At 40.5% G+C, this 22670-nt stretch overlaps 2 protein-coding genes across 2 annotated transcripts; both read right to left on the reverse strand.

The window, feature by feature from the left end:
• Positions 1-1334: 1334 nt before the first annotated feature.
• Positions 1335-9255, reverse strand: kcna1a (potassium voltage-gated channel, shaker-related subfamily, member 1a). Its single transcript, XM_059335602.1, has 2 exons — positions 8689-9255; positions 1335-8030 (listed from the first exon to the last, which is right to left on the reverse strand). Exon 2 carries the CDS (start codon positions 7774-7776, stop codon positions 6301-6303), a length of 1476 nt encoding a protein of 491 aa, XP_059191585.1. The 5' UTR covers positions 7777-8030; positions 8689-9255; the 3' UTR covers positions 1335-6300.
• Positions 9256-10478: 1223 nt separating this feature from the next.
• Positions 10479-13565, reverse strand: LOC131973435 (shaker-related potassium channel tsha2-like). Its single transcript, XM_059335434.1, has 2 exons — positions 12111-13565; positions 10479-10985 (listed from the first exon to the last, which is right to left on the reverse strand). Exon 1 carries the CDS (start codon positions 13563-13565, stop codon positions 12129-12131), a length of 1437 nt encoding a protein of 478 aa, XP_059191417.1. The 3' UTR covers positions 10479-10985; positions 12111-12128.
• Between the last annotated feature and the right edge of the window lie 9105 nt (positions 13566-22670).

Below are 22670 nucleotides of genomic sequence, written 5' to 3' on the forward strand. Positions count from 1 at the left end.
CTTTGAAACAAGATGCTTTAGAGTATGCTGCAGGTTATATTCTAAGTAAATGGATGGCAAAAACTATCTCAACTGTACTCTGAAGAAACTATTTTGATTATCCATTTATTCATTTGTAAGGGAACATTAATTAAAATTACTTAATCAGCAGTTAACTAACGTGTCTAGAAATAATTTATTAATGGTGTTCATGTAAGCTGAGATTTTCATTTATACATTATTAAATAGCGTATAAAGACACGATTAGCCTCATCCTACCAACATATTTAACATGCAAGGAGGACTGACTGATGTCTCCAAGAATAACAAAACAAACGTCAAAACAGTAAGTTATGTCATTAATGTCTTCTGAAAAAACAACAAATTATTAAGATTATTTTAGGTAAATTGAAGTGAATTTGGAAATTGCGTAACACAAAAATATTTACACAAATAGCAGCTTTTATCCCAGATACAATCCACGTTAGTAATTAAAAGCTTTATTTATGATCCTCTGATTCTAGTATAATTTATGGTATAGTTACAGTTATAGTTATAGTTATAGTTATACTGGTATAGTTTTCAGTCACTGAATTAATAGTTCAATCTATTAAAATTCAGAAGAAGAATTTGGTGCGTATGACTATACAGTGGTATTAAACGAAAAAAACACTGATTAAATCAAAAACAGTGATATGAAGTAATAAGGGACAAAATTATTGACAAAGTCATTAAAAATCCCTTACACCAGCTTCTCAAATCAAAGATTTGCAGCTTTTCTTCGCCTTTGTGATAGTAAACAGAATGAATTTCAGTTTTAGACAAAGCAAGCAGTCTGAAGACGTCGCCTGGGTCTTTGGGATATTGTAATGGTCATATTTTACTTGTTTTATAGATTAAAATAGATTATTAATGAGATAATTGTTAGTTGCAGCCTTAATAACTTCCTAATCCTAATCCTGCACAACAGCTCAGAGTCACGCTGTGATGGATTTAAGAGATTGTTGTGTGACTACAGGATGGAGTAGAGAGTAGAGGGGAGCTCTTCAGGCCCCTGAGGTGTGTAACCACTCGTAGGGAATGACAGAGGTAAGCGGGGTTCCCCTGGGACGGGAGGATTAGTGTGGAACCATTACTTTAGCCCCGTGAATCACTGCTAATGGCTTTAGTGAGAGGGTACTGTAGCACAGAGGTAGGACACGTTTAGTTTAAGACCTCGACTTCTGTAACAACGCGCACTGCAGCATTTTTCTGCAGATGGTTTGATTTATGAAGGTTTTTGTGCGGGTGACAGGCCCCTATAGTGCAGATAAACATACACCCCCATCCCGAGCCAAAATGAGCATACACCAGCAGATCCTTAAAAATTTATTGAAGGTAATGTAAGATGAACTCATAAGTGATATAAGAAAAAAAAAACAAATAACCCTTGCATAGATCACAGACCATGCCTTTGTCATCATCTGACAAACTGAACACATTGTAGCATAATCCTTGGTAAACACAACATGACAATGACGGCTGGATCAGAGAACACAATCAGAGTTTGGTTTGGATGAAAAGAAGAGCAGAAGAGTTCAACAGTCCTTTTTTTTGCGCTTTGCTCCAAAACTTCCCTACAAGCGATTAAATGTGCATTCTTGACAGGAAAGACAAACTCATAGCCATCATACATCGAACACAAACAAGATCTTCTCACAACATCCCAACATTTGATCCTGTTCCGCGCCTCCTCAACAGGCAGAAAGCAGTCCAACACCTTCAACAAACAAGAATGCCTTAAAACCAATGTAGTACAGAGGAGGGTGTGTGGCACAGGCCCTGTTTAGACATGATGGGCATGTTTCCAACAACACAGTATCACTACAGTCTAGACTGAGATAAGAATGGGCAAAATGTCACTTGAAAGAGCGTTTCAGTCCGAGAATAGAGATAAAGTTTGAGAAACTAGCCCTTAAATGTCCTTGCTCACATTCAGAGCCTATAGCAAGCTCAACCTGAAAATCACACACGGACGCTGAGCACGGCTCGGATACCCAACGCCGTCTTAGTGATGAGGTCAGCGCTAAGGTGCTTTTTTTTTTTTTAAAGAAATCCAGCAGCAGAGGACACGTTTCAGGACAACTTCTGAACAGGGCCTTACAGGAAGCCTTGGTGCAGATGAAAGCAAGGGTTTCTTTTTTTTTCAATGATGCAACTGTATTATAGTTGATCCACAGTTTGAAAGGCAAAACTCATGCAGTCTTCCATCGACCATGCAGTTTTTTGCGATTAGTAGGTTTCTGTAGAGATACATTATAGCAGAAGGTTCAGCAGTGGAGATTGGAAAAATGTGAACATGGTGATTGAATGAATCCTGGTTTTTTTTCTTAAAACCAAAAAGCCGTATCTTTTATATAATAGTACACTTCTTGTCCATATCATTTAGTGTAGAACAATTGATCATAATACAGTAGTTTCAATATCATGGCTTGCCAGAGGAACATATTGTCTTTGATATTCCAGTATATGGCATGTTCTTCCTAAATCAGTCATGTTACAGTGCCACCAAAAAATAAATAAATAAATAAAAACACACATTGAAATTGTTTTTCATACGTAATTGCAGTATATAGTGGTTACTTTTTCTCTATCTTATTGTAGCTAAATTGCATTTTTCATGTTTTTTCTTATAGTTTAATTCGGTTAATGTCGATTTTTTTTTAAGATCTTCTCACTCGTGTTTGTTTGCAGAAGCATTAACATCTAACAGTACGCAAAACAAATGAAAATGTAAAACAATTTAGGCACCTTCTCTGACTTTCTCTCACACAGCTGATCAGTCCGGTGAACTGATGATATATCCTCTCTAAGTGCATTATGGGCTGTTCCTTTGGGACCGTGTTAAAGGTTCGACTGAACCCTTCAGCAGCCTTTGTTCTTAACTGCAAAACAACTTCAGTCCGACCTGGGTGGTTAATGGGGACTGCCGCTATTACAAAGTCTATATTTGGACTTTTCACGGGTTTCTCTCAGTAAAATTTCGACCACCACTGACCTTACAAAATCACAGAACAGAGGGTAAGAGGTTGGTACATAAACAGCCCTGTTGTGAGTTATCTGTCAAGTGATCGCAGTTTCTCCAACATTCAAAATAGATTTGTTTTCCTATATATATATTTTTATTTATTTTTTTACAAAAAGCATCTAAGAAACAGGTTATCTGTTATTCTATTGCTGTTAAGAATGCATGTTTCTGTTGGGTAATTGAATGCATAGCACCATCCATACATGCCCTCACAGCACTGCTAATGTGAGGTCACTTTCAGCTGCTTCCTGCAGGACATGTTACACACATCACTACTTTCAAAGCATCAGTCGCACAAGAAACTCGTGAACAAAGCGAACAATTTCCTGATAGCTGCATTAATGAGACTACTATAATTTCCGTGTATCTATATACTACAGTTATATAATATATGGTGTTGGGTATTATTGATGTCCTTCTGTATGAGAAACCCTATACAAATTGAAGATCCCTGACACAAATGTGTATCTTTTTTGCTCTCATGATAAGTTACTGACATCTAGCAAGGCTCTTGAATTTTTTAACCTCGCCTGAGGCAGACACTCTTCAGCAGTACAGTACAAAGATCATTCAAATTAAATGACAAACAGTGCCCTAAACTAACCAACCAGCCACCGATATCAAATCAGGAACAAGAATTAGAGAATGGAAAAAAGTCTTGTCCAAAATAACGCGTGATGGTGACAAGACAACACTGGTAGTCCTGTACTAGCACCACAAAGGATAGCCAATGCACCAACAGAAACAACTATGTGACATTCAAGTAGCACTGCAGTGGAGCTTTTTTTTTTACTGGTCAGGAGAGTGCTGAATTAAAAGAAAAAAAGGCGTACAGTACATTAGAAAATCTTACTATTATTTGGGTGAATCTATCTCAATACTGAGTGTAGACTGATGTACAGTAGCTGGAGATTTTCAAGTAGTCATTACAATTTGTCCAAATCTATCTGCAGTAGTCTGTCTGCAACAATATGCTGAGAAACAATGCACTACATGAGCAAGCACAGTGGAAAAAACAAAAACAAAAAAAACACTAGCAAAATAAATGGTTCAAGCAACAGAACAAAATGATTGTGCAAAAAGACGGGCTGCACGTCATCGTGCGTCATAATGCCCAAGGATCGCAGGATGACAAAAACTATAGCAAACATTTCCGCCGTCTTAAACACGTGTGTTGGAACACATTCAGGTGACACAGTAACTTTTAATACCATTGTTTCAAAGAAACCAACATATAAACAGTCAATCTCATCCTGTTAAGGAGAGTCAAGCAATCTCTACAAACTCTCTACATATGAATGCTCTGATTGTGCGCAGCTTTAAGTGAACAAAAGGAGCGGGATTGTGGTACACTATTTGCCCTAAGTGCTTGTGTAAAGGCTATGCTTTGGGACTCTCACATTCAATGTTGCATGACTGCAGTTTACACTTAAGGTTCCATTTTGCATTATGGTATAGGAAGCCCTGCATTGAAGCTTGCAGCTCTGCAGCAAGTTTGCAATGACCTCACTGAGGTAGAGACCCTGAAAGGATGCATGGTGCACAAACGAAAACAACAGATATAAATAAAATGATGTTAAAAACCTATGGATATTCCCTTTTGAGTTGGATTGGTAAACATGCAGAGTACAATACATTGCTGTTTAAGGGCATAATTAAGTGCGTGACAGCATGGAAACTGGGTTGTGCATAACAGCCACATGGATCATCTTTTGTTTTTGTTTATTTTGACCACAATCACCTGCTGTTTCAACCTTGCTTATCTGGCATCATTAACATCATAACCAACAGTGTATCAACACTGGAACAGAAGGTAAACCAGCTCTGCTCAAACCTCACAAATCCCATCGTACACAGAGGCACTTTCACTGGTCCTGTTGGTGAAAGGGATAAAGGCACTAGCAACTAATGTCGGAATAATTCTCTGTAATATGAAGTGAAATTTGGTATTGATTCTTTTTTCAGTGGATTCCAAACCAATACGTACTCAAATTTGACATGGAGATGGAAGCATGACTAATGATATGTTAACTTTTCTTGTTCAAAGAAGGTCCATGCACTGCACTATTGACGTAATACTGTAATTGGTGCTTATTATAATTATATGCATTTTTGATAATACTTATTTAGTTTCTTTGACTACTTTTAAATTAGAAACTCTGCATCCTCAAGGTGGGTTTGGATATATTTGATCGCAATTCGGAAACATCCAGAATTTGATTTCCTTAGCTTCCCTGACAATAGGGCACCGCAGAGTGCCTGAATTGCAACAAGCTGAATACTCATGTCATGCATTAAATATACCAGGATACAAAAGTACCTTAGTCGATTGACCATAATGCAGATTACTTTTTTCATGCTATGATCTCATTTATGTACTGTTCCCTTAAGATTTAACATTCAAATTCTATACTTCTAAATGATTAGCATTTCAAATTAAAACTCATCCAGTGCACTCGTATGAAAACAGATGAGAAGGGGGGGATGGAGGCAGGTATCCAAAAGAACATCCTTTCCATTATGTGAGATATGTCTCGTGCATGCCGATATCAAAATGGAAAGTCTCTAATCATGCTCGTGTGAAGCTCACTTTAACATTGTGCTGTGTTGCATCTAAAGGGCATGGCATTGAATCACTTGGTGATATCACAATTACAGCATCTGCTGGAAAACAGCAGCATTGCGGATGTCCATGAAGCGAGTAGATCACCATCTGTTTACATCCAAACAAGAGAGATCAGTCTTCCTCCTATAAGGTGCTTTGCAGAATAGTAGATATCCTTTGTAGGGAGAGAGGAGAGAGGAGGAGGGAGCAGAGGGAGGGGGGTCACCTAACTTCTTGGCGCTTACCACTTGGCTGCAGGTGCTTGCATGTCTCTGCAGACTTTTCTGGTGCATTGTGCAACTTGCTGAAATGTTATCTGTACTCCATGCATAAGATTTTAATTATCACGCCGTCATCGGATAAGACAGTGTGTGCTCTGCGTCCTCCAGGGAGCCATGTATATGCGTAATAGTTGATGTTTCTTTTTGATGTACCTATATATTTGTAGGATCAGAAGAATTAATTATTCTATCTACCTGTCATATACTCTAAGAGCTTTGATTTTTCTGTTCCTTTCTATATATAGTGGAGCATAGTTGTAGGCCTAATGCCATAGAGCGCTTTGGGGAGGTAAATGAAGCATTCCTAACTGATGGTCTACTCCACATATGACAGTCCCATAGAGATCCCAAAGTTCCTAACTAAGAGTCTAAACATCTGTAAGCAGCTTGCTTTTATTTACACAGTTTTGGTTGGCTATAGTGCAATTGCCAGTTCTGAGGTTTGCCTCCCTAAAGTTGTCGATGCTATTGTTTATGTCTCCATCAATCTCCATGTACTCTGACTTGCTGACGGTGGATGAACTACGGCGGCTGGAGTTGGTTTCAGAGGGGATGTTGGGATTGCTGACGTTGAGCAGCTGGGCCTGCTCTTCTCCCTCGGTCTCCCTGTGGTAAAAGTAGTTGAAGTTGGACACAATGACAGGCACTGGGAGTGCAATTGTTAACACTCCAGCAATGGCGCACAGGGACCCTACAATCTTGCCTCCTATAGTGACCGGCACCATGTCCCCATAGCCCACAGTTGTCATAGACACAACAGCCCACCAAAATGCATCCGGGATGCTGCCAAAGAAGGATCCTTCCTCCTCTGCCTCGGCAAAGTAGACAGCGCTGGAGAACAAGATGACTCCAATGAACAGAAAGAAGATCAGCAATCCCAGCTCTCGCATGCTGGCCTTGAGGGTCTGCCCCAAAATCTGCAGTCCTTTGGAGTGTCGTGACAGCTTGAAGATCCTAAACACCCTGACCAGACGGATCACCCTGAGTATGGCCAGAGATGTTGCCTGCTCCCCCACTCCCTCTTTCTCCGGGTCTTCGGCCAGCTCGGTGCCGAGTGTGATGAAGTAGGGGATGATAGCCACTATGTCAATCATGTTCATCATGTTTTTGAAGAAGGCCGGCTTGCTTGGGCACGCCAGAAAGCGTACAATCAACTCAAAGGAGAACCAGATAATACAGAGTGTCTCAATGACGAAGAAGGGGTCAGTGAGGATATTTGGCTTATAATAAACAGTAGTGTTCCCAACTGGTATCATTCGACCCCTTGGGTCCTCCTTCAGTTGTGGTAAAGTCTCTAAACAAAATATGACTATTGAAATCAGGATTACCATCACAGACACGATGGCAATCCCTCTCGCAGTGCCTGAGCTTTCCGGGTGCTCGAAGAGGAGCCAAATCTGACGCTGGAACTCCTTCTCAGGTAAAGGACGCTCTTCCTCCCTGATGAAACCCTCGTCCTCACGAAACTTCTCCATCGCATCCACCCCCAGCTCGTAAAATTTGATTTCTTCTGAGAACATATCCAAAGGGACATTCACTGGTCTTCTCAGCCGACCCCCTGACTGGTAGTAATAGAGGATGGCATCAAAACTAGGGCGGTTTCTGTCGAAGAAGTACTCATTTCTCAGGGGGTCAAAGTACCGCATTCGCTTTTTGGGATTGCCGAGCAACGTCTCTGGAAACTGAGAGAGAGTTTTCAACTGTGTCTCAAACCGGAGACCGGCTATGTTGATGACCACCCTCTCGCAGCATTCGTGGTCATTGTGGTCTGGGGGGTAGGTGTCCTGAGGGTGGCCCGGGACAGCCGAGGTCTCGTCCATGTTATCTCCTGCAACCACGGTCATTTTGGGAGGAGGTGGAGGTGGAGGGGAAGAGGAGGAGGAGGAGTTGTGTTGGGATTAGTCTGACTGAGCAGGCATTCAGGTTCGGGGCAAATTTTTCCACTCCTCAGCTTCCCACACCCCTTAAATTGTTGGAGACGTCCCCAGATACGAGGGGGCTGGTTGGCTGCTTTGCCTCAGTGCGGCTCCACTGCGGTTCTCGCTGACTTGACCATTGCTGCTCTCCAGTGCATCTGCTGCTGTTGTTACTGCTGCCTCTGTCACCCAGAGAGAGAGGGAGAGGGAGGGAGAGAAGGAGAGAGAAAGAGAGAGAGAGAGAGAGAGAGAGAGAGGAGGAGGAGGAGGAAATAATATGATCAAACAGCCAAGATATTTGCTGGCTCAGCATTTTTTGCAGTTTATTTATTTATTTATTTACATCTCTCAGCCTGCAATTAGTGCAGTTATCCAGTAGTAGAGATAAAAACACTACCTTAAGGGAGATATTTCTGTCATATAAACATGTATAATCTCTCTAGGACTTAGTCGTGAGTATAGGATGAGCTTTTACTGCATTGTGTTTTCTACACTCCTGTAGATGATTCTATGGGCATTTTTATCCTGTTTCTCTGATACACTTATTCTCATAGTTTCACATAGAAATGCTGTAGTTCTCTTTCTTAAAGGAGCATGGCAATGATTTATCCTACGCCACTCTAACCAGCCTGAATTATAATGTGACGCATAACATCCGATACTGATATTACACCAACTACATGCATACAGCCTACAGGCCTACTGCGGGGCAAAAAGACGCAAAATGCACCTGCCACATAAAAAAACAATGCAGTATCTGTCTATGATATTCGCATCGGCATCTGCTGAGAAAATCTAACCAACACGATTATTGTATAAGTCAGCAGTTTCGAGGCTTACCGTGGGCTGATCTTGAAAGGTCTTGAATGCGTCTTATCCTCGAGTAAAATCATCCAACAGCAGGGCAGCAGTGGGTGTCATGTGGCAACTTTACATTGCACCTACCAAAAAGAGGAAAAAAAACCTTCCTGTGCTCATCGCCATCCTAACTGTGTCCGCCACAAAGTGCCATCAAATGTCTTTAGATGGAGAAGGAAGATGAGATAAAAACAAGATGAAAATCAAGTGAGTCTAATGAGGGAAGCCTGAGATGGAAAAGGAGCGAAAAGAGAGAGAAAGGCAACGCTGCAGGGTCGGTAGTTGCTCGCTCGGCGGCACGGTGGTGTGAACAGCTTACAGTATACCGCAGGAGAAAATCTTGCGCTGCAATTCAGGGGGGGAGATACATTAAGGGGCAATAAGCGAGCCCTTGACATTTCCAGACATCACTGCATCAGCAGAAATCTGCTGCTTTCAGCGAGTAGACAAGATGACGGGCAGCATGTGTTTCAGCGCGCCTCGGAGGGCAGATTAATAATGACAAAATTTAAAAAAAATCAAAATTGAGAGAGTGCAGCAGCGAGGTCCAAATGTTTTCTCCACAATGTCAGGCAAGTTTGCTGTGTATTTTACATGCAAGTGCAGGGGAGGTGAGGGAACAGAGAGGGGAGGGAGGGATGGAGGGAGGGCAGCAGGAGGAGGAGGAGTTGGAGGGTTTCGACGCAATGCAGACCGGCTCTACTAAAGCACGCCGCCAGAAGTTCTCCACACACCACAAAAACAAGAGCGCTTGTGTGCCAGCACTGGCGCAATCAGACTGCAAAGAAGGACAGTTGGTGATCAAACCCTCTAAAATCTACATTAGATCATTTTCATTATTTATAAAAACCAAAGAATATCATCAATTGGTTAGAGATTAATACACAATTTATTTCCATCACTACAGAAATTAATGATGATGTTAATTCGATGTGTCAACATCGAGTCTATGTGAGACCAAATTAGATTTTGTAATCTTTATCATTTCACTATTCAGTAATGAGAAAGATAAAGCTGTCCATGTGTTTGCAGCCCAGATGGCTATATGAAACATCACATCAAGGTGTGCTTTAATTCAGGATGTACAGACTCACACCCAATATCTGATAACTTAAAGTATCTTTTTTAGTCTCCACTTATCTTACATCCCAAGAAGCTGAACAGATCTGAGACAAATGCAGGATTTTTGGCTCTGCAGTGGAAGGAGGATCAGTTTCAGCACCACGGACAGCTCATATGATTGATTTACCTCATGGAAAGCTGCAAATCCTCCAAAAATACACTCAACTCATTACCATACACTCGCTATAATAACAAATAAGTAAATATATTTGTCCACCCTGACTCTGAGAGCCTCTATAAGTGGAGGGGTTTTCTGGGCCTAAACACAGTTCGGGGCAGAGCTGGAAACAACTGTCGTCTAACTTTCTAAAAACACACATTCAACACAAAATCAGGTCATCAGACCGCTTGTCTAATTTGTTAAGATGTGCCTCCAGCCAATTAAATCCCCCTACATTTATCACTTTGACATTTTATTAAGTTAATTGGTTTTGTGGCAAGACAACACAATGTCTGGTTCTGCGTTTTCTCGATCATTCAGCACCAAAAGTGAGGCACAGTATTAAACTATAATTCATGGGCATGGATTTGTAGTTTTTAAAAAAATGTCATACAGAGGACTCTGACCTGTATCTGAGAGTGAAAAATAACGAGTTGTGTATATTTTCTGATTCATAATTTATTTATAAAAAGGATTAAGTTAAGTTCACATACATGTTTAAATTAGAAAAATAAATATTTTATTACAATTAAAATGCACAATGCATTCATGTCATGCAGACATTGCATAGTAATGTCTTAGGGCTATGTTGTTGTTTACAGCGAGCTGCGGTGCAAGCTGAACGGCTGTAACAGCACAGAGGGCAAGTTGCGATTCCAACTTTGCATTAAAAGCTGCACAAGAAAAAAAAGGAAAAAATCAGAATTACAAAAACACAGTATACACATGGCTTTGTATACAAAGAAAGCGTGGTCTTAAAAAAAGCCTACACAAAAGAATGTCGTTTTTTCTCTCTACTGATGATACACACAATGTCCATTAAGGCAGATGGAGCCTTTTCAAAGCGATTCATCCATGAGGTCTCTGTAGGCTACAACACTGGCAATGCACGAATATCCGTGAGAAATGATCCAATACTTGGAGAACAAGAGAATCCCACGCTTGTATTTTGTTGCGACTCTGAGGGAGAAACAAGCTTCACATAATCGTCTGCCTCCTGCAAGTAAGCAGAAAACAAAACTCACTGCGTTAATAGAGAATGAAGTCAGGCTTCTGTTGAGCTTAGTTAACAATCACAAGCATCCGTACAGAGTCAGATAGAATGATCTCAGGGGCTTATGCCTAAATCAGTCAAGGCCAGCTGCAGCAGTGCAAAGATACCTAAGCTAAAAATTTAACTCACAGTAGAGCCTGAACACAAGTGCTGTCTGCAGGGACATTTATCATCCACAGAGTGGCGCTCAGAGCTCACTGTTTTTTATTTATTTTAAAGCATTACAAGCGCCAAAGAAAAATCAAGTTGGAGTTTATTTCTGTCTATCATAGTGAGACTGTAATAAGTACGAGAAGTTTATTTTTTTAATTATGGAGAACTGATGTCGGTATTATGAAAAACGTGTACACTTTGGACCATAGCAGACTGTGGAACAGAGGCTGGAGTTAATCCAACAAGCCTCTAGTCCACACAGACACGACGACGCTACGATCAGAAATGGGAGCAGCGACGGAGGTCACAAGACATAGATACACATTAGGCCTCTACAAACCCTCAGTCTTAACTGTAGATGGGTAGACGTCTTGGTTTACGTGTCTGTTTCGCCATGCTGTGCAGAGCTGCTCGTCTGGTGCGTCATGGGCGCTTTTACGCACGGCTGAGCTCTCCTCTTGTCCTTTATTCAAAGCTTTAAGAGTCTGCTATGTGATTTAGAAAGCACTTGGTAGCTCTTTTTTAAAAAAAAACGTATTAACTAAGAATTTAAAGAAAAGAAAACATCTCCAAATGTTTTTTCTTTAGTTATTTCCCATCATGTTTGTTCTCTTATGACTCAACTACTGTTGGTGGTATTTCAAGTATTCCATGCGTGTCACGGGGATTCCCAAATGTTTTCAAGTAGGGGCTCCCAAGTATGACGTTTTGGTGCAAGGTTTCACACTTTTTAACCCCATCATTTTCTATTGGCATCCAGTGACTTAAATTACTGTGAGTTTAAGCAAGTCCTCATTTGTAGCATGAGTATCTGAGCCCCCATGCTTGGGAACCACTGGAGACAGCGTGCGTAAAGCAACTGCAGCATCCAACATAAAGGAGCCATACTTTTATGTCCACTGGAAGACAACTCACCAAAAGTCTTCCAACGTTTTATACATCCGTCAGTTTCCCTGCGTATGTCTCCACTGAGGTTACCCTTGGATAAGTCAAAGTTTCCAATTCGTCGCTTTCCTGAAAGGAGTCAGTTTTGGAAAGCGACCGTTCACTTTTGTTTGAGTCACATTCACCCAATAAGGAGGGCGGCTGCTGCCCACATGTCACGTGAACGTACTGAACATTTTCCTCATCCTCGTTCTCTCTGTGGTAGAAATAATTGAAGTTTGACACTATGACAGGGACGGGTAACGCTATGGTTAGCACCCCGGCGATGGCGCACAAAGATCCAACAAATTTCCCCCCCATGGTGGAGGGACACATGTCCCCATATCCAACTGTGGTCATTGTCACCACAGCCCACCAAAACGCATCAGGTATACTTGTAAATCCTGATTCTGGGTCGTCTGCTTCTGCAAAGTAAACAGAACTGGAGAATAAAACGACTCCAATGATCAGGAAGAATATGAGCAGTCCAAGCTCCCTGAGGCTGGCGTGAAGCGTTTGGCCGAGAATCTGGAGACCTTTGGAGTGTCTGGAAAGTTTAAAAATCCTGAAAACACGCACCAGACGGATGACCCTCAGGATGGCCAAAGACGCAGCCTGCTGGCTGCTGCCCTGGTGCTCAGCCAGATCGAGGCCCAGCGTGATAAAATAAGGAGCTATGGCCACAACATCGATCAGGTTCATGATGTTTTTAAAGAAAGCTGCTTTGCTGGGACAGGACAGAAACCTCATGGTGAATTCAAAAGAGAACCACACGATGCAAAGTGTCTCCACCATAAAAAATGGATCTGTGAACGGACTGGGCTCCTTGCCGTGAGCACTTCCATTGGGCTGATTTTCGGGCAGCGTGGAGACTTCTCTGAACTCGGGTAAAGTCTCCAAGCAGAATATGATTATGGATATTAAAATAACCATAACAGACACAATGGCATTTATCCTAGCTGGTCCTGAACTCTCTGGATACTCAAACAGGAGCCATAGCTGGCGTTGGTAGATGTTGTTAGGCAGGGGGCGATCCTCTTCCCTCGCCAAGCCTTCATCGTCTCGGAAAAGTTCTATGACCTCGTCATCCAGTTCATAAAACTTGATTTCTTCCAGGAAAATATCCACAGGTACACTCACGGGCCTCCTAAGCCGCCCTCCTGACTGGTAATAATAGAGGACGGCGTCAAAGCTCGGCCTGTTCCTGTCAAAGAAGTATTCATTTCTCAGCGGGTCAAAAAAACGCATCCGTTTACGCGGATCTCCCAAAAGCGTGGTCGGGAAGCGGGACAGGGTCTTTAGCTGCGTCTCAAAGCGCAGCCCTGAGATGTTGATGACCACCCTCTCGCTGCACTCCTGGTCCGCTGGTTCCAAGTCAGCAGCATCTTGCAACAAAGGAGTTACGACCACACTGTCGTCGTGGTTCTCCTGGGACACCACAGTCATCTTTTTTACCCCTCCGAGGGTAAATCCGTCACTCACCTCCTCGGTGTCTCCCTCTTGCCCTTTCGCTTGTGCGTCCTCCCAACTCTCTTTCTCATGCAGCCCAGACACTCAGGCAAAGTCCACTTTTTTTTTTGCTCCCCAGCTGTTTTTGTTGTTGATATCCAAAATAGTTGTGCTGTTGTTGATTTACACCGCCCTTTTGTCAGATTAGTGCCTCCGAACTGTCAACTTTCAATGAGGCAGACAGATCTCCACTTGCATAAGCTATACCGATGGCTATGGCTATCATATTCACACCATTTTAAACTCCAAAGCCCTCCCCAAGTTGGAAGACCAGATGACACTTTGCTGCTGCTGCTGCTGCTGCTGTCCCTCTCCCACTCACTCACTTCACTGTAGCAGTGTAGTGATTTCCAAGTGAAGGGGTAGCCTTACCAATGTAATCTTTTTTTAAATTTGAATTGCGAGTTAATGTCTTCTTAAAATATCACACATCAAAGTCCTTGATGTTGTTTTGTTCGGCGAAAGGTCCAACAAGTTTTCCTGATCCAGAGATGACTCAGAAATGGAGTCTTTTACCCTGCCGGTCCCTCATTCATGAAATCATGGGGCTATTCTTGTCACAAGGGGAACCTCCAGGACCTGGCCCGGAACTACTTTGTGTCACATCAAGATTACAGACAAAGGTGACAAATAGATCCAACTTGTTAAGTGTTTTGAGTTTTTTTTTCTCACTCTGCAGCTACATATTAAAAGTGTTGAAATAAATAAGATGAAATAACCTGAATGCTTTGGAGCATGGGGCCTCGTATAACCAGGGGCCCTCCTGGACCCGGCCAGTGGAAACTGCTGGCTTGACTGACACTTGAGTAGACCAGAGAGGATAGCATCATGAAGCCGCAGCCAAAATAACATTCACCGTTCATAGCACTTAAAGGGCTCAATTGTACAGCTTGGAACATGGGGACCCCCAGAAGACAAGTGACCTGGCCCTGGGGTCACTGAGAAACTGAGGTGTAAAAAAACAAAAACAAAACAAAAACAGCTGCAAGTACTTCTACTATCTTATCAGACCCTGCAAGTCCTCAGCAGTCAGAAGTGAGTGTTTTATCCAACACTCATTCAGGGCCCACTTTCTTTACAGTTTAATTATTCTATTACTGTTAGGATTAACTGATAAAAACTTTAGATGAAGTGACCAGAGTGTACAGAGAGAAGTTATATGTGTACTGCTGCATTGTGAGCTATTTATAGCACAGTTTTTTCCACTTTCATTGCCTTCATAAAGCTGCATCAGGTATGTCAGTCAAAGCAGACACAGGAGCTCAACAATAATAGCCCAAGGGCGCTAATCAGTGTTACTAAAACCAACCTGGGCGGTTAGCATTATTACGTGGATGCGGGCAATCTTTGGCGAGTATAACATGCCATCACAAACTTTTATGTCAGAGATGGGTTTTTTTGTTTGTTTTGCGATCAGGTTAACAAGCATGATCCCCAGAGGAGCACAGTTTTTTTGGGCTGGATGTCAGAGTCAAATGTCAGTGTCAGGACACAGTGCCGCCTGCTGCTAATGTGTTAGCATATAGCGTTCACCAAATGACTGTCTGGGTCATGCCAAGGTGTCAGTCCTTGACCGTAACCAAGGAAACAAACAATAACAAACAAGCTGAGGAATGGACACGTGACTCTCGTATATTGGCAAGACAAAAAATAAAATAATCAAAGATTTAAGCTTCATCATTCATTAATTTATCATTTTTTCAAAACTAATCAGTGGAACATCTCATTTTTGTGGGACTGAAACATCTTATTTGAGTGCATTATCCATCTCTTTTTTGATTATTAAATAACAGTGCTTTATACTCCATGGTCTGGTTTTGCAGTAGTACCCTCTATAAAAATCTGCACATTTAGACATGCACACAGATATGCATGTATGTGCATACTTCACAGTGACTGCATGTAATGAGATGTAGCCTGGGAGACACATGCCATAAAGCCTGCAGGGTGCATGAATGCTGACAGCGAGGAACCTCCGGTCGTTATTAATGGCTCGACCTATAAACGCAGGAGACCCCCATGGAAACCAGATACCTCGGATTCACTCCCACCGAGAAAACATCTGCTTTCTCATCATTCTTCAGAAAAATCAATTCCTTGAGAAAATCAGTGATCTCCCCTTATATTTATGTCATCATGATTCAAAAACTGTGATAGTATGCTGATAAGTACAATAAACAATCTATAACTCTACAGCAGCATGATGAAAAAAAATATTATGACTACAAATTCAGTTGACTTCATAGTTGATCACTATGATGTCAATATTATACTGAATTATAATATTAAAAATGTTCTAATAATGCGTCAGTAAAGCAAAGGTCAGATATTCTGGAACACAATAACTTTATTTTGCTAAAAGCTGATGTTTAGTTTAATTGTTTTAATTGCAATTCTTCCTGTAAAGCTTTTCTTTGTCTAAATATAGACAGAATGAGGTTCCTTCCTAACTCATTACAGACGTGAGGTAATCACAGTAGCAACTTGTGTCAGTGACTCCCCTTGGCTTTCCTCCTCCCAAATCCCAGGCCAAGTATTTGCAAAGTGTGTGTGTGTATTTCTGTAAGTGTGTATCCGGCGTCGCCATTAGTGCCATTGGTGAATGAACGCATGTGCGTATAATGTTTGTGTGTGTGTGTGTGTGTGTGTGTGTGCGTGTGTGTTAGAGAGAGTGTGTTATAAATTGAAAGAGGAGTTTTTAGAAGGTCAGTTGTGCTAGTCAACAGCTCCTTCGGATCACATCGTTCTAGTGCCAACTACTCTGCTCGAAATGAAATAGGGGGCATTTGACCCAGTCTGACGTATGCTCTGTAGGGCTGGTGATGACAGCACTCAGTCACTGGAATGGGTCTTAAAAGGTAGAGCTATATCTGGGAAGCCTCTCATTCAAGCTGCTTTACATTAACCCTAAAGACTTAAATTTAAATAAAGGCTCACTTGTAATTATTCCAAATAACAAATTATTAAAAGCAAAATGTAGCACAAAATTCTCAGTGAGCAGTGATTTAGTGATTGTTGGGTCATCTAGGTTAAAAATAAGGTTGCACAATACGACGTTATGTGTCATGAGATGGTATAAATCCGTCTATTACTGTCACTGAAATATATCAGAGTGTATTAGTACTCTGTAGGCATGTGTGTTTGTGTGTTATAAATCACGGAGCGAGACTGCTTTACGACAATATTGAATTTTACATGATTTTTGCATCAAAGTGATGGAGAGTTCTGATTTATCACGGATTCAAATTACAAGATTAGCTAAAAGCAGATGTTCCTGTCTGTTTATTGCACAGAATCATGATATACAAGATATTGTGATATAATAATACAAAAGTACTAGAGGTAGACCGATATATCAGGCCAATATTTGCGTTTTTAACTGTATCGTCATCAGCCGATACGTGCGTGCGTTCACCGATCAATTAGCCCATTTCACTGAGCCAACACCAGGCAAGGCTCGGTGCAACATCTGCCATTCTCTGGTGAGCTGCTGCTGATACCGGAAAAAAGAAAAACACATCAAATATGTGGAGTCATCTGAGGCGCCACCACCTCGAGGCCTAGAACAACATACACATTGTTTGCTATCCAACTTTTTGTTTTTGTTTGTTTTGTTAATAAATGTTTCTTTTTTTGTTTAAATTGAGACTTGTGTAACATTTGTTATCATTGTGTCATTTTTATCATGTAAATAAAGGGAGAAAAGGCAATATCGGCTTCAAGAATCGGCCCAAAAAAATCAGCAGCACATATGGGGCATCGGTTAAGACTGATGTCAAATTAATCTGTATCGGCATCGGCCTTAAAAAACCTGTATCGGTCGACCACTAACAAGTACACTATGATAGAGTATTTTAATTCATATTACTAATCCCTAGTTAAACATGGGCTAAAGCGAGTTGATACATTTTAGTAAAACATTTTTACATATGTGGTTTTAATTGACTTTTTATCACTATGTTTCGGTGTCAAGCAGGTCCTCACTCCATGTTGAAATAAAGTAACTGGAATGCTGTCAAAGTGATGGTTATAAGTAAACTAGACATCTAAAGTGTTAAAATTTAAACTATATTCAGTTTTGAGAGACACTATAGCCTAGCTAGTATCACATACTGAATTTACAGATATCTATATTTATACCTATAGGCCTATAGTTCCAATAATGATAAGCCAAAAGGATTTTTTTTTATAAATGCATAGCAGTAAAGGAAAAAAACTATCAGTGCCAGTGCTAATTTTGTCAGCTATATCTTTTTAGTCTGAGTCCTGTGTCAAATGTCCTTATTAGCTTTCATATTAGTTATCATATTAAGTCAACTAATAGCCTAGCCATTTCAAGTTTTTTCCATTTCCAAGTCCTGTCTTCTGTCACTTATTTTGGCATAATTTAAATGAATGAAGGCATTTCAGTCAGTTTAGCCTAGCCAAAACAAAAAAAATGTCATTTTTAGTCTTTTTTTTTTCCAAATAAACTTTTATCTTATCATCTGATGAAAACAAAAACAAAATTGAATGATTAAGAATGCAGCTTTGCAGAAAGAGTCTGGTGGAATATCAAATCTCCTCTTGTTTGTCAGGAAAAGATTTGAAGATGGTGAAGTTTTTATTTTCTACACATTAAGTTTCATCTTTTTTCATCTACAATAGTGCATGTTGATATGGTCACAGTGTTTAAAGACATCAGGGCCATCCCATCTTAGTGATGGAAAAAAGTCTCTCTGACAACATTTTGTTGTAGTCTTTGTGTATGAAATAAGCACTGATCAGTGTTCTCGTTAACAAACAATGTAATGGTGATCCTTTCTAAAGCATCTTAAGATTTTTTGTGGAATTTCTGGACTGCAACTTCTTATTATTTATTGGCTGACATATTAAGTGATGTGACAATATCTAATAATAACCGTATACAGGCCAATAAATCAGCCCTGGCCAAGTGTAGTTCTACTAGACACTTAGAGATCTTTTGACCTGCAAATGATCAACACCATACTTGCTTGGTTGGCTTTGCTCTTTTCAAAGATTTATGTTTTCATGTTGCTGTAGTGGAATGTGACAATGACCATGCTGAGTCAATAATACAGTGACAGTTAACACTTCTTTTCAGAAATCTTAAACCTATACTGTAGAGTGAACTTTATATCTTACAGTATACATTTTAGTCTTCAATCATCACTGAGTGCATATGGCTGAGACTTGAGGAGCATGTGCAGCTGCATCTAATTAATAGTGTGAAAGTTTTTGCCTAATAGAGCCTAAGCTGTGTTTATGCCGTCCCCATTACCATCTCTGCAAGTGAGTGGAGCAAACAGTCTCCTCACCCTGTGGTGTTTGAACCCAGGGCTTCCACTCCAGAAAGTGGATACTCCAGCCAAGCTCCTTGCCAGTTCCTGGGTTTTGATATCCACCAATTTTAGCCTGCTGTCATCTGAAGTTGATGTTCATGTTTTTGCTGATAGGTAACAGGGCATGCAGCGAGAGATGAAACTGGATACCTCAGATCCGGAGGGCAGGGTTCTTTGGAATTACCTCTGCATGTCTCATCCCACGCCTACTTCGGCTTATCATTTCACTCCTTGATCGAGCCTTTCCCTTTTATAGTAGACAGTGTCGTCCATAATCCAGGCCGGGGGCAACTGCAGGGGGATCAGTTCACAGGAAAACCACACGTAGGTAATTAATCAAGCATGAATTCAAAGGTCTCAAAGTTTCATTTTTATGGGTAGCTTTATGTTTATATGATTCAACTGTCAGACTCTACTCTCTTGGCATTTGGTTGCACACCACCAGGCTGACTGAGTTCCTGTTGACTTCTATCAGCATCAGTGTGTAACTGTTGCTGAGACTCAACCAGAATATTAAAGGGACACTTCACCCAGAAATCAAAATACATATGTTTTCTCTTACCTGTGGTGCCATTTATTAATCTAGATTGTGTGGTGATCTATACAGAAAATGTCATTTTTCAGGCATTTATCTGGTTCCCCCTTCTCAAATGTGACGATGTACTGCTTTTTTCTGTTGCAAATTGCTTTAAATTGAATAACTTTGGGTTCTGGAGCGTAGATCAGACAAAACAAGACATGTGAAGACACTACCCTGGGAAATTTTGATGGATATTTTTCACTATTTTCTGTCATACAATATCAGTATTGATTAAATGATTAATCGATTGATAAAAAAACCACACATTATTATTACTTGCTGCCCTAATCCCTACACCCTCAGGTTGCAGGAAGAGAGCTCTTGTCAAAAAATTAAAAAAATAATTGTTCTCCAGTCTGCTTTAATTGTCACTTACACCACCCATTTATAATACTAAACCTTGCATTAAATTATTTCCTACTCCATTGGTGGTCACAATAACAATGGGTTTTTCCCTGATGGATGAAACGCTATAAAGACAAAAGCCACCTGGTGGAGTTGTTGAGTTTTAGGATAGATTTCTGCCAACATTTCTTTGCTATTACTGTCAGTAACTCCTCTTTTACAGATATATGAAATAGATTTCCATGCTCTGCTTCACATCCTGACTGGTTTCTTTTCTTGGCAAGCTGCTGAAGACTCTCCAGCCAAATCATCAAAAATATTCTGCCTGTACAAATAATTTCATTTGAAGTAAGTGCAGGTTTCCCTTTTGCTGATTATTTTCTTTAAAGGAAGAACCGTATTTACACTGGCACTTACAAGGCCTCTCTTGTTCAGAAGCTCAGAGGTTTACTCAGTGTTAACTCAAACATTTTCCTTTTTTTGTACCCCACCTGCCATGTCCCTACATGTCACCGTGCGTGTAGTGCATTTACAACGTAAACAGACTGCTGAACCGTGATATTAGGTCAGGCCGGTGCTGACCATCTGGACTGCAAGTAGTTGCCATGTGTCTGATAGCATTTCTCAACCCCTTTGCTTCCTTGAAATACATACAACTTGTGCCTGCTCATTAATAAATCTTTGATTACATCCTCGTGATCACAAACAAGGCCAATTAAAAGCACAGGGGCTGATTTCTCTCCCTGATTTCCCTTTAAATTAAGGTTCTGTCTATTTATTCTCAGCTGCTGCTGCTGCTGCTATGGATGTATTCAGTCAATTTTGCTGTTCTCCCATTGTGTATCAAACTTAAACTTTGAGTTTAAGACTGTATGTTTTCAAGTTCGAAGGACTTGTGGGTTCGTCATGCAGCCACTGGTTTTGGGGTGATGACAGCGCATGCTGAGTTGATCTAATAATTAAGGGTGCTGTTGCCATTATAGTTGCCTTATATTCATACATAATCCTTCTATACCCACAACCTATTTTAATGCGAGTTATCATCCATAAGCTCCCCACATATCTTTCAGAATACACAGAAATGAAATAAGAAGCCTACATGAATAATCGAAATGTAGCACTAGTGTTTAATATTGCATTTGCAAGCTATATTTCTCTTTCTCTCTGCTTCAACCGGTGTAAATAGAGCACAATAAACGAAGCCTACTTCATAGATTCATATTAACAATTTATACTCATGTTTGTGTCTGTATATAGGCTGTATTTTCGGCTTTCACCAGAGCTGTAATTGAATCCAGCTCAAAGAGCAACCCTCTGCTGTGGAACCTTAGAGACTCCTATAAATAAACAGGCAACACTCCTTCAACACTTGCCTATATGGCACATGGAATGATTAGCTCATGGCAAGGGCCCTCTGATCTTACAGTGTGTAGCCACAACTATTTTCTGTCAGCTATGTGCATTGCTTAACTCGAGGAGTGTGTCAAGAATGTGGTCTCTTAGGAATTCACAAAATTTAGTTAGCCTATAGCGTACATTGGCCTTACATACATTTGGTAATCGATGTTGCTGTATAATGTTGTAGCTTACATGGTAACTTTTAAAGAAAAATGGCTGTATGTAAAGGGAATATCTGGGTAGGTCATTATGGATACAATAGTATTATTATTTGTGTAAAAGACGAAAAGCTGTATTTTGATTACTTTGGGGAGGCAGACATGTAAACAATGCTCTTATATAGTACCATTGGTTTAGGAAACTGTTAGCAAACAATTCCCTACTTAGTTTGAACTCTTCCCATTTGGATTCATATTTCTGGCCATTTGGTGAATATTATCCAATATTTGCACACCTTTTAGCTTTGGATTTGCCTCCAACAGCCACTTGTTACCTAATATAAACTAGCTTCTCTTCTTCTGTGGAGTTTTACAGCAGCCTGCATCCCTAAAACTAGTTTAGAGTCTATTGCCACACTGAATAACCAAAACAAGGAGCTAAAAGTGACTAAAACATGCCAGATTTGTAGTGGTTTGCTTAATATTATGCCAATCTGAACAACTGACAACGGCCATGGTGACAGACCGTTGGACTTCAACGGTTAGAAGTTAACGGCTCCCGAGCAGATAACGGTCATTTTCTCTCCGTAAACCGGGCCGGTGGACGGCGGTACTGCACGGCATTTCATATCATTCACCAAGACGCTCGCTCAGGTAAAGGCGGCGTCTTTTTAATTAACTAATAACTTAATTTTACTGAAAGAAACCGTTCATGCGGACCTCTGTCAAACAACGGCACCTTGGCTTCACATTAATGAAACCATTGGAAGTTAAATAGCTGGTTAATTTAAAATGAAACATCCAGTTAGCTTGTTTTACATCAGCTAACGTTATACGCATAGACTGTATAAAATATACCGTGTTTTAACGATGCTAACGGTTAGCGCTAAGCTAGCTACCTGACTGAGAGTGGAAAAGGAGAAGCTACTTCCAAAATGGACCTGTGGACACACTGTAAAAAATGTCTGTAGATTTTACGGTGAAAAACTGCTAAACCATGACAGTAAAAGACCGTAAAATGATAAATGGGTTAATTCAGTTGCAGTAACAATGAAACACTCAATGTAGCCTATATACAATAAAATACATAAAATACACTGGCACCGTGTTTGTAGCAAAACTATACTGTAATATATATACAAGCCATCATTTTTGCATTTATTTTTTGTAAAAATACTTTTTTACTAACTGTTAAATGCACTAAACGCCATATCTCTAA

Source organism: Centropristis striata, chromosome 6 (genome assembly GCF_030273125.1).
Source record: "Centropristis striata isolate RG_2023a ecotype Rhode Island chromosome 6, C.striata_1.0, whole genome shotgun sequence".
Classification (NCBI taxonomy): domain Eukaryota; kingdom Metazoa; phylum Chordata; class Actinopteri; order Perciformes; family Serranidae; genus Centropristis; species Centropristis striata.

Coding starts and splice junctions, on each gene's coding strand:
- kcna1a (XM_059335602.1), bottom strand. CDS start 7,776: ATGACCGTGGTTGCAGGAGATAACATGGACGAGACCTCGGCTGTCCCG.
- LOC131973435 (XM_059335434.1), bottom strand. CDS start 13,565: ATGACTGTGGTGTCCCAGGAGAACCACGACGACAGTGTGGTCGTAACT.